Source organism: Pagrus pagrus (genome assembly GCF_965226575.1).
Source record: "Pagrus pagrus genome assembly, chromosome: 16".
Lineage (NCBI taxonomy): Eukaryota > Metazoa > Chordata > Actinopteri > Spariformes > Sparidae > Pagrus > Pagrus pagrus.
Window position 1 is genome coordinate 3,122,588 of NC_140200.1, and position 14,829 is coordinate 3,137,416.

The 14,829-nt window shown below is 47.0% G+C and overlaps 1 protein-coding gene across 1 annotated transcript; it reads right to left on the reverse strand.

Annotated features, from left to right (window-relative positions):
- Positions 1-1,150: 1,150 nt before the first annotated feature.
- Positions 1,151-13,437, reverse strand: LOC311271154 (calmodulin-1). Its single transcript, XM_084376682.1, has 6 exons — positions 13,296-13,437; positions 8,296-8,326; positions 7,265-7,408; positions 3,436-3,542; positions 3,042-3,177; positions 1,151-2,254 (listed from the first exon to the last, which is right to left on the reverse strand). The coding sequence occupies exons 1-6, from the start codon at positions 13,296-13,298 to the stop codon at positions 2,226-2,228; spliced, it is 450 nt and encodes a 149-aa protein (XP_084232808.1). The 5' UTR covers positions 13,299-13,437; the 3' UTR covers positions 1,151-2,225.
- Between the last annotated feature and the right edge of the window lie 1,392 nt (positions 13,438-14,829).

Here is a 14,829-nt window from a genome sequence, read left to right on the forward strand (position 1 = left end):
CCTCAGTCCCAGCTGTCAGTCAACTTTACAGCCGTTCCTATTGGCTCGGCTGGTGCTGCAGGGAGGGGCGAGGGAGGGCTGCATTCGGTTGCCTGGTTTTCTTCAGAATCAAACACGGTGGCTGTAATTAGGGGGATGATAGACACACTTCCCAGTTACTGGCAGCATTTGGGCAGGGCTTTCGCTCATCCGGTTTCTTGTTACCCACCATTTCCTTGAACTGAAACTACAGTTTATCTGATTTAATGCCAGTAAGTTCATTCCTCAGTAGCCGGCCGGCATGTAATTTAAAACAGATCTGCAGAGATAATGAGCGAACGAAGAATGCGGAGAATGTTGTGTGTTTTTCCCCCTGAAAGCAGAAACCCCGCCCCATCTCAGTGTAGAGAGAATTAGGTGTGTGCATGCCTATGTATAGTGGTATGATTAAGTGAAGTGCTCGCTTCTTTCTGTAGGTGGGTGGAGGGCTGTTGCAGCTTGTCTTTGCTCCTCTCTCTCTCTAAACACGGTCAAATTACAATCCAAATATAGTAAAACAATGCAGCTCTTCTGTGGCTTTTTAGACATTTAGGTGGTACAGTGTCAGAAGCACGGCAGAGACCTTCCTGCATGTCCTATACTCCGGGTGTGTGCTGTTTAAAAAAAAGTGCACACGGCGGTAGTGTTGTGGCCTGGTTTGCCTTACTAGGACAAGCCAACATGGAGTCATCGGCAGAAGCAGGAGGGTTTATTCAAACTCCCACTTGCCTTCTCAAAAACCCCCAACATCCCGGTTACAGCATGTTCCTGTTGCCTAGCAACCGGCCGGGTCTTGAGAGAGAAGAGAGGCATCATAGATGTGTATGTATATCCACGGCTGAGCGGGGAGAGCAAACACTCTGGGCTGCCTCTCCCTCCCCTGTGAGCAGCTCACTCTCTCCACAACCTCACTGCCATGTAATGGAGCACAGTATTACACACAGTGAGTCCTGCCTCTGCTCAACATCAACCCAGTGACACCGCACATGGAGAGGAGAGGACGGCGCTGAGAATCATTTATTATTATCGACACATTCGTCTAGTAGGTAAACAACCTTCAGACTTTGTTACGCCGTCTCTTATAGATCACTCTCCTGACAGCCGAGCACGGGAAAGACGACATAAGACGTGATAAAGTTCATGGTCTTTTTATTTGAAAAAAAAAAATAAAGACTAGCATGTACAACTTGGAATGAATGTAAACTGAACTCAGATGAACAGTTGCGAAGACTGGTGCGCTGACACTCCTAACAGCATGCGCTGCGAACACAGTACACCTCTCACTATGCTCCTTACTGAGTCGAGAAACAGAAGAAGAAAAAAGAAAAGTGAAGGCCAGTGATTCTCTCTTGCAATAAAAGAGGACAGACGCTCCATCTCAGCGAAAAACAAAAGGAGAAAAAAAAAGAAAAAAATAGAAAGCTCACCGTAAGACTCTTTATGTCCCCCCACCTCGTTTTAAAAGGGCGGGGACGCACAACTACTAAGATGGCTGTCCAAATAACATAACAAAAACAAAAAAGAACATGCCAAACATTTTGAAAATGTATTTTTTGTACATTGTTTTTTTCTCTTTTTATCTAGCATACAATTAAGTCCCATTCCACTTCAACGCTTGAGTTAGAACCTGGTATTATATTCTCTCATCTTAACAGTACAGGGTTCCTCTCCAAATACAAAAAAACTGTACCAAACCAACAAGAGGACAGCTTATAGTGGAATCAGCACGCTCTGGTAGCCCGGAGGAGGGACGGGGGGGCGGGGAGGTTAGTGCTCCGGTCTCAAGCTGCATGCATGAAGAACAGAAAACAGAGAGAAAGAAGAGATGGCCAGCCCAGACATTTACCACGAGCAAATGGAACTGGAAGGAGTTCGCCAAATGCTTTTGCTTTAGTCTGAAGGTAGTAGTTACAGGGTTTTGTTGTTATTATTTTTACTTGTTAAGTACTGATGCTAAACTGATCTCCGGGGGGAGGGGACAGGATCACTAACCATCATTTTTCATGCAGATATTTTTTGTATATTTTTTTTATATTTTTCCTGTGTGGACAGAAGGATATTTTATTTCAACATTCAATTATTTTCTATACAGAAACAGTATGAATAAATGAACATTTTTTTTTTTTTCCAAGAGGTAAGTAAAACATTTGATTTTTTTTTTTCTTTTTTTTTTCTTCTAAGAGGGGACAGGACGGGGCGGGCAAGCTTCACTTTGCAGTCATCATCTGTACAAACTCTGCAGAGAGGGAGAGAGAGAGAGAGAGAGAAGAGAGACAGAGGACAAAAGACAATAAGGACATCAGATTAAAGCTTTGGCACAGCCTGGTGCCAGTAAGAGCAGTCACCTGCTAAATTGTTAAATGCTTTATTAATTTTTTAATCAAGTTGAGCAGGTTCAGAACACACATCCTAATTAGTGTCCCCTTTCCAAACGGCTTCCACGTTCATCTCATTAAAGCCATTTGATTAAAAAGCTCTTGCATTGTGCTTACACTTGTGGACGGCGATGTGCGCGTCCAAAGTAAATAAATAAGAGAAGGCTGTCATTGTCTGCACAGTACATATTCTCTCCGTGGGACAATGGGAGCACAGAAGTAGGGCACTTTTTTCAGCCGTGACTTATGGACTGTTCATAATATATCAACAGCCTTTCTCGAAAGTGAGCGCAGTCTCTCGTGTAATGTGCCACGGGACCAATCGTAGCGGGGAGGGAGGAGGAAGGGAGAGAGGCAGCCAGAAAGAAAAGAGTGAAAAGGCTCCTGGCACACTGATGATGATTCAGAAGGATGGCTTTTCTCCCATCTCTGTTTCAGCAGGCTCCATCTATAGTCCCTATCTAATAACTAATATTATGTGTGGCTGGCTTGTCTTCCAGTCGCCCTCAGAGAAATACACAGCTTGGAAAAATCAAGTGCTCTGGTCCCCTCTGTTTAATAAAAGCTTACAGCATGGCCTAGAAAACTAAAGCTATTTGTGCACCGTGACACTTTAGTACGCGCTGCCTTTACAACAACTTATTTTACCTTCGTAGTTGACCTGTCCGTCTCCGTCGATGTCTGCTTCTCTGATCATCTCGTCCACCTCCTCGTCCGTTAGCTTCTCTCCCAGGTTCGTCATGACGTGACGGAGCTCTGCGGCGCTGATGTAGCCATTACCGTCCTGGAAACGGGCAAAGAACACGGGGTCAAATGGGTGCAACATGAACAATCCTGCAGACCACCAAATGGTGGGGTTAGCAGTGAGGTTGTTAAACGAGCAGGAAGTCAGAAACTAGGGATTTTTTTATTTAATCGGGTAAACTTTCCTCACTAACGACCTGGCGGGACTGTGAATGATCATGCTTATTGACAAAGATTCTCAGATTACTTGGCTTGTTGCTCCACATAAACATGTGACACTGACTTTGACCTTATTTACCTTGTCAAATACCCGGAAAGCCTCGCGGATCTCCTCCTCGCTGTCTGTGTCCTTCATTTTTCTGGCCATCATGGTCAGGAACTCCGGGAAGTCGATGGTTCCATTACCTGGAACAGGTGATCAATGAGGCACATTTAATCAGCAGAAATTGCAATCAGTTAAAAAGCAAACTCAGATAAGCAGAGATAATATAACCCAGCATTTAGCTGATGAAAAGCACCTGATTGAAAAACATTAATTTAGTCCTGCAGTCCTATTTTTTTTCCTCTCGTGTATGACATTATCTTACGGGCCATAACTTCTCTCCGGAGTCGTCCTGCCAGTGACGGAGCAAATTGAGACATAAGTAATCGCAGAGAGGAAAGAAGCCCTCAAATTATTTAGTATACACCGTCCTTCCTGTGATAAGCAAAGCCACTGCCGGCTGGGAGGAGCAGAGAGGATGTATGTTTGTGTGTGCGTGTGTGTTTTCCTTTCCTCCTCAGGGAAGCCCTGGGAAGATGTTGCGTATGTTATACACAGAGCAGCAGGACTGCAGGGGGGGGACCCATGGCCAGTCATCCATAATGTAGACATATAGTATGCTGTGCAGCTTGGCCTTCCAGCAGCCTGAATAAATCATAGGCTGTGTCCCTGTCAGAAACCCTGGCTGGGGGCGGAGGCGGTGGGGAGCTTCCAGTTGAAGGTCCTTCCTTTCTGCTTTTATCCATCCGTAAATCCATGTTTTGTTGCTCTTCAACGCTGCTTTTTCATGTGTTCTTAGCTCATCTGATGCTGATATAATCAATCAATGGGTTTCATTTCTGGTGGTGTTAATGGTACAGCTGCTGTGCTGGTGGGTATGCGTGCAATAGGATCAATATCCATGTTGCTTTTGTCAAGACAGGATTACCAGGGGATCAGACCCTCCTGACAGGGGGAAGGATCTATGAGGAGCTCAGCAGCTCAACTGACTGCAACCACAGGAGGGAGGATGGGGAAGGCTGCTCCAACAGTGGTGGTAGGACTTGCTAATATACTTGGAGACGTTGGGAGTACGCGTGGTGGTGTATTATAATTAAAAGCTGACAAAAAAAACAAAAAACCCGGGATTGTAGTGAAGGTCAGGGACACCGAGGGCAAAGTACCCAGAGGGATTAGCCCTGGGGTGGGACGGATGGGGCGGGGGGATTGTACGCAGATTAACCAATAACAGAGCATGCCTCGTAGAGCGAGATAGAGAGAGAGAACGAGCGAGAATGGATGTGTGTGGGGAAGGAAAAGGGATGCAGTAATGTGATGGGGCAGATGGTGATCTCATGGCCCGGGGTAACAATCTAAGGACCTGTTATCTAACACACAGAGACAGCCAGCAGCACCGAGGGAACACATGCTGCCACTGGGGGTTGGGAGGGAGGCTGATGGTGGTGGTGGTGGGGAGGGGGGGTTGTCCCAGTCTTACAGAAGGGCAGAACTGCAACTGGAAAACCATCTTCTGAGGGGGACAGTGACTACAGAAGCAAGGCAGCCCTCGAGTTATATCTGCTCAACTGCACCTCGAGCCAGCTGCTGCCGTGGAGGGGGGGAGGGAGGCAAGGAGGGATGAAGATACGGGACGAAGGCAGGCGGGAAGAGAGAAAATGGTGGGAGGGAAAGGGAGAGAAAATAGAGAGGGAGGGAGGGAGGGAGGGAGGGAGTGGGTGGCAGAGAGAAAGATGGAGATGAGGGAGATGTGAAGAGGAGAGAATATAAGGAGTGAACCGAGTGGGAGATGGTGCGATTACACATAAGAGGTGCTGACGCAAACTATAGAAGGCTGAGGCATCTCCGCGCGCTTCTCTGTGTGTGGTCATCGTTTTTTCCTGCATCATAAAGCCAACTTCTACGCCTGAGATAAGAAAAAGAGGGGCCGGGGGTTGTGTAATGATGATGATGGTGAGGGGATGTGCTGGGACTCAGGCTAATATTTTTGACGTCTTCAATCTATAATTAAATAGTTTTCTCTTGTGTCATACCGGATGTGATCTAGTCTGTTACATGCCAGGAATACTGAAGCCCCCTGAATCGTTTTCAAGCTAGAGTGGTTAGCTTGTTTGCTCATCCGTGTGGCGGTAAGATAAACAGCAGGAGTTTGACACTGTAATTATGGCTTGGTTTTTACACTCTTTAATAGCCAGACGACTTTCTATCTTACAGCTCTCTGTCTAGCTAAAGCCTTACATCCTGTCTTCCATTCATTGTAATTCTTTGCCACAGCCTCCTTGTTTGGTAAATAAAGCTGATTTTCAATGGGCCAGCTGACATCCCATGGCTGCCGATGTGGGTACTGGATGTGCAAAGCGCAGAGAGGCCTTATGTAACCACTTTTATTTTCCATTACTAGCTTCATTGCTGTCTGACCTAGATTGCATCAGCCAAGGGAGGCAGAGGCAGAACAAGGGGATGTTAGTGATGGTGTGTGCGTGTGCGTGCATGTGTGTGTGCGTGCGTGCTCTTGGGTGTAACTGAGGGGGAGGGGGGGAGGGCGCTGAGGATGGTGGGAGGACGTTTCAATAAAAGGGGCAGCCAAGCCGCGGTGCGATTGATTTCTCCTGATCAATGCCGTCCCATTTCCAAAAATCCTATAAGCTGACAGAGCACCACTGGGTTAAAGGCCCCACTGACAGCTAACATCCTCGACTCCCCTGCCCCAAGGACAGCCTGCTCGGGAGCCACTAGCCAACTTCTCTGACTCCGAGCTCTCTCATTTTCCGTCTCTCTATCGCTCTCAGAGCCTTTAGGATTCACTGCAGTGGAGGATAAACGCTCGATGAACCACTCTTCACAAGGTGAATACAGGAATCTGTCAGAATTGCAGCACTGAGCACGGCACACTAACACCGACAGTCTTTTGACACTTAGCCTACTCCACTCGCAGGCACTGAAAGCACCTCCTGCGCATCCATATCTCTGACATTGTCAACTATGATGGAGCCAAACACACAGTGACTAAACTGCTGACACAGAGGGACATGTTATATGAAAATTAAGCTGGCTCGACAGTTGGCTTGGACAGTTGGTTGACAGTTGGTAGAAAAGGGGAGGGAGGTGCGCAACAACACCACTGATGTGTTTCGAGAGGGGGAAGTAATGGATGCTCTTATCTAATCCCCTGTGCATTTTGTTACAGAGGTTTTATTATAGAAGTCATGCAATTAAATGGTCATGAGAAATTATGGTTCTTGTTCCCCTTGAAATGATTCAAATTAATGGAGGGAACTGTACCAGATTATGATGAACTAAAAATGGATGACAGAGTGTAGTTCTTACTGTGGACTGACAGCAGCAACAAGTTATTTCATTGATTAAAACTGAGCAGGAAAGGAGCGGCATCACTTTATTACCCGAATATTAAAAACCCTTCCCTTCCACGAACAATAAACTCTGTAAAATATGAGTAATAGTACCATTTAACTGCTGATTATTCACCTTTTTAAATTAATTTCCCAGCAAGCCAGTCAGAAGTGGGTACATGGGGGGACATATTTTGTCTCCCTGTATTGAAAATTATGCACAAAATAGACGTAAAGCCCTGCTATGTTTATAACTCAAGACATTTATTGCACCCCATGGTTATTTAGTCCACTCTTTTAGTTAAGATGTAGCACAAATTATAACTGAATTGTCTATAAGCGCATGACCTGATTGAGCATGTGATAAATGACGTCTGTAGTGTGAAACTCATTAATACTTCTGATTCTAAACCTCTGAAATGACAAAGTTTAATCAAGAGTAATGTACTCACTCTATATCATTAACTGGCACCTGACCAGCCGTTAATGTCATGGACGAACCAGGTATGTATACTGACCGTCAGCGTCCACCTCGTTGATCATGTCCTGCAGTTCGGCCTCTGTGGGGTTCTGGCCCAGCGACCTCATGACGGTACCGAGCTCTTTGGTGGTGATGGTGCCGTCGCCATCCTTGTCGAATAAGGAGAAAGCCTCCTTGAACTCTGCGGGGGGTGAAGGTAAGAGCGGGAGGTTAGATGAGTGTCGCTTTACAGAGCGAGGTTGTGTTAGGACGCCGCAGTCGGGTCGAACAGGTTAATCAATCCCCTCGTCACTAAAGCGGCTCTGTTAACTGAGTTCATGCTCATCTGTGAATAGGCCCAAGAGTGAAGTTGTAAATGTGCTGAGCTCCAAAACCACACAGAGATCTTATCTCACACTGAAAGAAAAGAGAGCGATCACAGCACATTTGAAGTTGAGGGGGGGAAAAGCAGAAAGATTTTGCTGTAGCAACTTCAACGTCTGCACCAGTTTTCTCTTTGTACGAGCAGGCTTCTAAACTGCGGGCCATAAAACCCCCTATCCAGGGAAAGCAGGCAATAGTGAGCATTGGCCTTGGAGCCTTAGCACAAGCTAATTAGCCACAGAGGGGGTTTAGACTGAGAGGAAACTGTGCAGCAGCCTCCAGTTTTAGAGGCCACATCATTTATTTATCGAGAAACGTCAAGGTGCCTCAGTGATTGAAACTACTCATAAACTTACATGGAAACTGTGACTGCACAAGTTTTAGTCCTGAGTCATGACACGCTGTTCATTCTTCTTCTTCCTTTTTATTTCCTGTTCATTTTGAGACACTAATGATCCACCGAGGGAGGGCGGCTGCCAAAGCCTTCAAACGAGCCTTCATTTCATTTTCTCTGTAAGTGACATGGAAGTACCCAGAACAGCTAATGACAGATATTACCTCACTCGTGTGACAGATGAGGGGAACCTTTTTTTTTTTGTTTTTAAATAACATATTGTGGAAGTGATCAAACAGCAGCCAGTAAGTGTGAAGAAGAGGCTTCAGTATGAGGGGAAGTACAGGAGAAATGACTCGTCATGTTCCTACCTGCAATCTGCTCCTCTGTTAGTTGGTCAGCCTGTGGGAAAACAAAAAAAGAGAAGGAGGGAGAGGGTTACAAACAATGAAGTTACTCAACAACACTCATTCCAAGTCCTAAACTGTTTCGTCACTACATTCCTCACGGTCCCCACACACCGAGCACCACACAGCTCAACACTGGCCGCAGTGTTCAGGGGTCTGAGCTGGAATCTGCTCTCGGCATCAGCCAAGATTTACCCATGAAAATACCACAAATTAAACTGTGAGCGCTGGTAACTTCAGATTTCCTCAACATTCCCTATCTGAAGGGTATTTCCTCTTCCGCACAATTAAACCATGCTAAATTGATCTTGTCTCTTGTAATAGTTTAATGCCAATTGGGAGTTCATCTCGACTCCAGTCGGCCTTTTTACCGCCATTAAATTGATGCTGAAAATCAGACCTGGCTCAGACTGATAGCAGAGGCTTATCAAGATGCTTTTTATAAAAGGTTGTGTTTGTTTGATAGACAGCCAAAAAAGCCAACACACAGAAAGCTCTGTGAAGACACTGGACAGACTTACAAGTCCAGCTGATGAGTGGCTCCATGGGACTGACTCGCACCATGTTCACATTATTAGGCTACACCACGGCGGTCCACACGAGAGGGACCGCCTCAAGACGGGGAGAAAAATGTTTAGGCAGGGTTGTTTCAGGACGTATCAGCATGGGAGTGTTTTCCATGGTCGTACCAACAGGAAAAAAAGGGCCTGCTGGCTTGACGCTGGTTCGGTTCCCCTCCCAGCCTGTTCTCCTCCCGCTAGCACCGGCTCTCTAATGGCTGATAGTGACTCACACATGCTTTAAATGGTGAGCGAGCATCCACTGCCAGGCCTCTTACATAGATGGATCAGGCGTCTTTGTGAAGGAGCCACTGATTTCAAACAAACACGCTCAGTAGTAAAGTGTGAACACGGAGTGTGTGGTGCAAACAACTCCCACGAGAACCCTCCCATCTCTGCTTTCTAATGAAAACCAGGACTTATTATTATTATTATTGTTAACAGGCCACGCTGACATCACTGTGCTTGGCAGCAAAGAAGGAACACACACAAACAGTCACAGATGTGCACATAGGCTCACACACTATCATACATGTCTGTGCACGCTTGTAAACGCACACACACACACACACACACACACACACACACAGCCCCTCTTAATGGCATTCTTCCTCCACACCAATACTTTCCATCCCCATGTTTCCTGTGAATTAGTCAGTGTAGTTCTGCCTGAAAGCAAATTCCTGCAGCCCGTCGGTGTGTTTATGTGTTTGTACAAGCCGAGTAAATCTGAGCCCTGGAGTCCATGTTTGGAGTTATTTTACTTAGTATATCAAGCGGGTAAATCGAATTTGCTGCCTAATGACATGATTCTGTTAAGAGTGGATAAGATCGTCGGGTCATCTCATGACACACTCCGAGCTGACCTTTAACTTTTCAAAAAAACACAAAAGGCCTCTCATTCTCGGCTCGGCTTGAGTAAACAGCAGCCACGGGATGGATTGATCCAGCCAGCGAGAGGTTTTGTTGATAACTTCAGCGGTGCTCATGCGATTAGCTGACATGATTCAATAAACCGCTCCGCACACACACACAACAGCGCTTGTTTTTTCTCCTCCTCCTCCCTCCCCGCGCCCTTTTCCTGTCTCCATTACCATCTGCGAGGATGGGAAATGTCAAGAGACAAAACAGCTCTGCCGAACGCCGACATGCCACCCGGCTCGACCAGTGTTCAGTCTCATCTGTGTGTTTTGCTGCTCCTCTGTCCCTCTCATCTCTCATGTTTTTCCCTCATGTTAATTTCTCTGCTGATGAGTCTCCCCTCCTATCTTTCCTTAGTCACCCTCTCTGTCATGCTGTGTCACTCCTGCTGTCTCTTTCTGTCCCCCGCTGTCTCTCTAAGTGGACTGGGTGTGGGGTTTGGTGACTCAGTGCTATGGATCCTCCCTTGGCTTAGGCCCAAGCCGTTGGGGCCTCATGGTGCTGCTGCATCACCAGGCCCACTACCGGCCCATCCCTTCCTCTTTCTCCCTTGTCCTTCTTCTTTTCCTGGCACTTGAACCTTGGCCAATACCAACTCCTCCTCCTCCAGACCTTTACCCTCCGTGTGTCGCTTTTCTTCTCTCTATATGTGACATACTGTTAAGAGGAAACTCCCTGTGATTCACCCTCCACAGTGTCCTGTGCACAGGGTTGTTCTCTGCCAGGCTTCCAGTCTTAATAACAGCTTGTAGGGAATTAGGAGTGTGTGAGTATTTGGGGATGGGGGGGTCTGCTGGCAGTGGTCCGCTGGCATGAGTGGGTCAACCACTCCCACTGTTGCCCGGGCAGCCGGCCCCAGCACCGCGCTCCAAACAGGACTGTGGGAGACAGGAGGCGGTTCACTGGGCCAGCGACGAATATCTTTTCGCTCTCACTTGATGTCATATCACCCTTGTGCAAACATACTGCATCGTTTCCTGTTCACGCCATGTTTCATTTCATGGGGGACGCAAAGCGGTGCCAAAGACCGCCAACGATTATCTTCTTCTTCATTAACGCTGTACACATGTTTGGACTTTTGCTGATCTGTCACTGTGAGGTGCCCACACAATTTCTGAAGTAGCTTCTTTGTATTCACCATGTGAAAAGGTGCACAACCAGCTGTCACTCTGACAGATGGGTGTGACACACACACACACACACTCACACACATTTCCATTCACCGTAACACAAGCACAAACACAAAGAGTCAGTGTGGCACACACGCTCCCTTTCTATAGGAGCACTGAGCTCCACAGAGCGCTGAACGCCTCGTCTCTTTGAGGCCGGACAAAAGACAGTGAGGCCTCGGGGCCGGCCTGTGTCTGGAGGGGGGGTGGGGGGAGGAGGAGGAGGGAGAGAGGGTGGGTGTAAACAACACCGGCCTCCCTACACCCCGCGGACAAGGCCGGTCCACCATATGGCCCGGTGGTGGTAGGTGGCCGGGTACTCCTCCGCACCACAGAGGGCACTTCATCGCTTCAAGACACTGGGAACACAGGACATGGGCTAGGTGTTGCCGCCAAGCATATAAATTATTCATGGCAGCAGATCAGATGTCCGTCAACTTACTAAACATGCATCAGCAAACAAGAGCGTAACAGGAACAGGATAGGGCCTTAGCATGGCCCGACTACTTATTCGATACTTCCACCTCAATGGGGGAGGCTGTTTCCACTTCAGCGGGCGTATTGATGCAGACAAGGGGCTTACGCCTGTGGATTTAACTTTTCAGAGATGCTGATACGCAGGCCAACTCCATAACAATTCCTCTTTACACTCCAATTACTGCGGCGCGTTGCAACGTGAAACTGCATTGCAGCTCGATACCATATATGGGATATTTGATCACAGCATAGGGGGTGGGGGGCAGAAAGATGTCTACAGCTTCTTGACTCCCTCAGGCCATGAATGATCTATCAAGCTCGATAATCAATGGATTAGTTCGAGGTGCCTCTTTTCCACATGCAGATCACTTCCACTTGGTAACTTCTCCTCGTGTGACGTAGCCCGTGGAAGGGCTCTGTTTCATTAGCCGGTTGCAGATGTCAGGGTGCGTGCAGGCGCAGATGTTGTCTCCCAACATCTGGGGAGATTGGGTTAGAATGGCGTGGTCGATGTGCACGGCCGTGTATTTTGCAAGTCACCGAGGCCTACTGACACGTTGTGGTTTCACGCAGTTTTGAGCAACTCTCGAAAAACACGTTCTCGACACACGACAGTCCTGCAACATTCACGTTTCTGGTGCACTTTTTGTTGGTTTCAGAGAAAAGTCGGCTAAAAACTTCACAGCTGTTGATGTTTGGTGGCAGAGGCACGGCTTCTTGGACGACTCCCATGGGTGCCACATTTGCGTAACATCGAAAAAAATTTGCAAAGAGGCAACCAAATCAGCCGACATAACACAAATAGATAACATAGCCCAAGATAAACCCTCAGGGCCTGCAGTGAAGGCGGAACTGCGTCTCTTTTTTTTTTTTTTCCTTTTTTTTTTTGGTGTGTGTGTGTGTGTGTGTGTGTGTGTGTGTGTGAAGTCTTTCCAAACCAAGCATATACAACACAGCTATAACCTTTGTAATTACAGGATATGGTCAGTTTCCGATGCGGAACACTTGACGAGATATACAATAGCTGCCATCATGGCTCGGCACGGCACGGCTCGGCTCGAGCAGCAAAGATGGTGCAACATATTAGAGAAGAGAAAAAAAAAAAGGGGAAGCCAAACGCACCCAGCTCGTTTTTCCTCAGAAACAGAGAGGAGCGTCATTTGCGGGTTCACCGTGTGAACCGCACAAATTCAACATGACGCGTTGAAAACACGTTGCGTTCAGGGGGGAAAACCGTCTCCTCCGCCTGGACCGAGGCTTCCCAACACGCCTGCGCTTCCTCAGGCGGATTGTAAAAAAAAAATCTCCCCCCCTTAATGCATTTTATGGCTGCAGAAATTATGTTGTAATGACTCAGAATAGCTTGCTAGTTATATTCCGATACCCACCCTCGCAAATCTTTGTCCAGAAATTAACTCGATCTGCATCCGCGGTGCAGGCGCGGAGCTGCCACCCGACCCCCTCGATGTAAGCCCCGGACAGCGAATAACGCCGTATGAAATTGCGCAGTTGTAAGGGGGGGAAACACGGTCCCGTTTCTCGCGAAGGTGAACAACATTTCACACGTTAAAAACAAGCGAACACGGTTCAACAACGGGGCTTCACAATAAGACATGGCAAATGCGCTTTTTTTGTGTGTGTGCGGGCGTTTTCCCCCCCGTCTCCTTTACGCATACGAGCGGCTCCTGAGAGGAATCAATGAGTGAAACAGGAACAGAGAGGAAAAAAAACACACACAGCTACACCTGCTCTACACTCGCAACAAGCTGGATTAACTACACGTACAAACGCGGTGTTTTCTTCTTTAAGGCTACACGGAATGAATGACAATACGTACCATGTCGGATGAGTTGTGTGCTTGTTGGTCTGTGGAGGCAGACTAGGAGTGTGGTCGTTCCTTAGATGGAGTTCCACTGGCGGGATAGGAGTGTGTATATTGGCCGTGGCCAGAATGGGGGGGATTGCCTTGTTGTATCCCTCCGCCACACTCGCACTGATCACTCACTTCCTTATTTCAATTCAGGGCTGAACTGCTGCTGCTGCTGCAGCAGCGCGGGGCCTCCAGCAGGAGACATGCCAATCAAAAGCCCTGGGTTTGAAAACGCCTGCAGTGCATTGAGGTGCATCCTTTTTTTAAAAAAAGTCATATTAAAGTGCATGACTGTGGATGCTCAGGTCCATTGCTGCATCTGTGTAGGATGATGTTTGTAAGATGTACATTACAGATGCACTACATTAGCAAGATGCTTGAAAACACATGGTGCACAAGGGGATTTAACCCTTTTACAGTTGTGTTGTTGTCATGATGTAGCTCGCTGAAGGTTTTTTGGACTCATAATGCTCATGTCCTGTGAGGGTAAGGTCCTGTAAGGGGATGACTTTCACTCACATGGATGTTGTTGGCTGTATATAATCAGCTCCTGAAGGCCTACGAGCTATATTTGGTGGCGTTTGTGTGGATAGGCCCCTCTGGAGATGTTTTTTAGGCCAAGTTAGCATCAAACATGCAAATTAAAGATGAGCCCAAGTAGTTTTTAAGGCATTAGAGTCCACATTAAGGCCAACATGACAAACTATAAGTGAATAGTGCGATCTCCATCCTCGTCATCAAAGATAAGCTGCCATGTTTCCTGTTTTTTAAGACTCAAACAATAAATCTTGTCTATGATTTAATCTCCGTTTCTACTTCCTGATTATCACCACAAGTCATTATGATATGAAGATACCAACAGCCACCAACATAAGCTGGCATCCAGCAACATGACTATAATCTTAAATATAGAAATGTGAATGTAAATAAATAGATTAATGCATTAAAGACGTATTAATCCTTTTATATGTAGTTGTGTTGCCATATGATGCGATTTTAAACACATAACCAAACTCATGGGCTTTTAAAAAAAAAAAAAAAAAAAAGCAGACTGCGCCTTTAAACTGGAGCCGATCGTTGTGAGGCCTCCTCGCTTGTGTTTATCTAATGATGACCTTCACGTAAAACAAATCCCCAGTAATGCATCAAGAATACAACATCATCCATCTGACTTCTGTTTGCGCCACTAAAGCGCGTTAGATTCCCCCCAGCACGGGGGGCACTAGTTCGCGGCCCCGCGGAAGGATACCTCTAGTGTAGGAAGCCGGGCCGGTTGACACTGGAGAGTTTTGCTGTGCCGGTGTGTGATCGCGTTTCTGATTGGCCGCTGCGGACCTGCAATATTATACTCCATGTGTCGAGCGCATCGATTGGCTACACGGGACCTGCATTGCACCAGGCAGTGGCACTTGATGGAAATATAATAAATATAAATACAGGAAACGTAAAAAAAAAAAAAGAGAGAGCAGCGCAACCTTTCAGCGCCACGTCGCCTCGGCTT

Bases quoted from the DNA above. Each gene is read 5' to 3' on its own strand.
- LOC311271154 (XM_084376682.1), bottom strand. The intron at 3,543-7,264 runs GTCAGTATACAT...CACCTGTTCCAG, and splicing joins CAACGAGGTGGACGCTGACG to GTAATGGAACCATCGACTTC. The intron at 2,255-3,041 runs GTAAAATAAGTT...CCCTCTCTGCAG, and splicing joins CGGACAGGTCAACTACGAAG to AGTTTGTACAGATGATGACT.